Below are 2,760 nucleotides of genomic sequence, written 5' to 3'. Positions count from 1 at the left end.
TAGAGAAGGTGATGGGAGTAAAGGAAAGAGACGTCCCACTTTAGGCCCCTTCGCGATCATCTTCCCTGACACTTGATCCTGCACAAAACCAGAATTTGAAAACTGAACCGTACAATTGTTATCAACTAACTGGCCAACAATATAGGATTAGTATACAACTTTGGGGACACAAAAACTGTATTAAGAGAGGATGAAATATCACCAACAACAGTTATAGGTAAAGAGTTACCATCAGCGGTTTGAATATGAAGACCCCCTTTATACTTTTGAACATTATTTAGGGGTACTGTTGTGCTAGTCATGTGATTTGAAGCAGCAGAATCAAAATACCAAGGCTTATGAGCCGAATTTTTGTTACCTGAAATTCCTAAAGTTGAAAATGCAGTAACTATCATCTGCTGGATCATTTCAGGAGTAACAGAGGACTGACCAAAGTTAGAAGCATTTGAGGATCCAACTGAGACATTGTAGGCAGTTTCAGACTTCCTTGGTGGCCGGATTGGACAATCTTTAATGATGTGCCCTGCTTTCTTGCAATAATTGCCGAACTTTTTAGTGGCAATTAGTAGCAACATGTCCAAATCCTTTGAAACTGTAGCATTGGACATTACTCATATCTCTTCCACCTCTATGCTTTCCTTGGGCAGCATATGCAACAGGAATTGGAGAAGAGTTTTGTACTTTCTGATCGATGAAAGTTGTGTCACGAGCCGTTGTTCTTCCCGAAAAAGCTCATCTATGCAATTATCAATTGAAGGAACTGGATTTCTATTCATTAGGTTGGACCTCACTGGTTCAAAATCTCCCAGTAGTTTCATTAAGAAAGGATCACGTTTGCTCGTCTCATGTACACTTTGGACAACAGTCAGTCCTTCAGCAGGAACACTCTCATACACAATATCAGTGTATTCATTCCATAAATTCTGAAAAGAAGAATAAAACTCTTGAATCGTCAAGCTTCCTTGACTGAGTTGTCCCAACTTAAGCTCTAGTTGAAAACGCCGGGCAGCGTTGCTTTGGTTGTAAACTTTCTTCAAGTAACCCCACATATCTTTAGAAGTCTTGTAAGGCCTAAGATTGAGAATCATGGAGGGTTCCATACTCCCAAGAATCCAAGACATAATTTGAGCATTCTTCACCTTCCATTTCACAAGTTCCTCTTCTTGGCGTCGGGTGCAGAAACCGTTCCATCAACGTAGCCCTTCTTTTCCCTTGACAAGAATTTCAAATTGGAAAGACCAAGCACAGTAGTTCTTCCCATTAAAACGAACAAGAAAGTTGTTAGATTGCTCCAATGACATGATTCAAGAAGAAAAAAAGAACCAACAGATGAATTCCAAGAAGGCCAGACTAAAAAAACACTGATTATGAAGTAGGACAAGAAGTGCAGAAGCAGATTTTAAATAATCAGCTCCGATAGCATGACAAAGATGTGTGAAAATGCTTATTTCTTTAAATGAAAATGTTATACAACAAGCTCATGTATTTATAGGTACAAATCAACCGGCGAATCCCACTAAATCTGCCTAGAAATCAGCCTACAAAATCCCTATAATCTGCCTATCATATCCCATAATATCAGCCTATATAAAGCTTAATATAGCTAGTACAAGTCAAAGATTTACAGCTAATAAATAACAGTTATATATATACTAATCGCCTAATAAATAACACATATAATTCATAGGAATGATGATTATATTGACAGGCACAACCCCTCCAAATCATAAACTAAACATTTTATCATGTTTTTAATGCTTGGACAACCCCTCCAAATCATAAACTAAATATTTATCATGTTTTTAATGCTTGGACGTCAACTTTTAACAACCAGGGGTTTTAGAAATTCACACTAAGTTATAAATGTGGCCAGGTTCTAAAATTACTTCTATTTCTACAATCACGTGCAAAAGAATATACCTCATTCTTTTCGGCACTGCCCGCTGCCATCAATCGCTTAATGCCGCTGCCATCAATCGTAACTCCCCTCAGTGGCCAAACTGTAAATTATAAGCCAAAAGATTCAAATGACTCGGGTTTATCATTTAGATATTTTGTGCATATATTGAAAAATCGCATCAAGCAGATGCCGCTACCCTTTGGATATAAATAAAAAAATACATCATCCCGATTTTTACTATTAGGTTAATTTTATCGGCAAATCTTACAAACCATAATTAAAGTAATTGTAGTAAATATCACGCGTTTCAACCAGAATGTGATGTTTCTCATAAAGCTTGCCAACATCGACTAGTTTATGTAAATTATTTGGAAAATGTTATAAATAGAGAATATGGCCTACATGACAACATAATTACCTGGATGGGGTATATGTATGATCATTAAGGTCCGTGGCCTAAGGAAGTGATTTCCAGTGCACTTGGATGGGTGCTTCTCTAAGGTCAGTCTACCCGAAGTGGTGGAGCCACATCATAATTGTGTCGGGGGGCTTGCGTCCGCATAGCCCCTGAATTCTCGTATAATATTACACTTCGTTTAAAAACAAAACCACGCACTCTAAAATCTATTTGTAATTTTGTGGTGGAAAGTATCGCGAAGAAGAGTCTAATATTTATCACCTCAACTTATTTCAGAATTATTTATAATATAAATCAATTAATTAAATAATTGATTAATCAATTTATAAAAAATAAAATTAATTTTTAAATTAATAAAAATAAATAAAACAAAATTCCAGAATCACTTGTCGAATCCAGACATCTGACAATTCAGATCAACACCGGGTAACCAAACAAATCA

The 2,760-nt window shown here is 36.5% G+C and overlaps 1 protein-coding gene and 1 non-coding gene across 2 annotated transcripts; one reads left to right on the top strand and one right to left on the bottom strand.

Moving 5' to 3' along the window:
- Positions 1–611: 611 nt before the first annotated feature.
- Positions 612–1,121, bottom strand: LOC141696033 (uncharacterized). Its single transcript, XM_074500226.1, has one exon. It carries the CDS (start codon positions 1,119–1,121, stop codon positions 612–614), a length of 510 nt encoding a protein of 169 aa, XP_074356327.1.
- A 1,189-nt stretch (positions 1,122–2,310) lies between these two features.
- LOC141699197 (U1 spliceosomal RNA) lies at positions 2,311–2,469 on the top strand. The gene has a single exon (XR_012565678.1). It is a non-coding gene; the product is annotated as a U1 spliceosomal RNA (small nuclear RNA).
- Positions 2,470–2,760: the final 291 nt, after the last annotated feature.

This window comes from Apium graveolens, chromosome 11, assembly GCF_009905375.1.
Source record: "Apium graveolens cultivar Ventura chromosome 11, ASM990537v1, whole genome shotgun sequence".
Lineage (NCBI taxonomy): Eukaryota > Viridiplantae > Streptophyta > Magnoliopsida > Apiales > Apiaceae > Apium > Apium graveolens.
This window is presented reverse-complemented; position numbering and strand designations above follow the sequence as displayed.

What these genes read in the sequence shown, in the direction of transcription:
- LOC141696033 (XM_074500226.1), bottom strand. Translation starts at nt 1,121, where the DNA reads ATGTCTTGGATTCTTGGGAGTATGGAACCCTCCATGATTCTCAATCTT.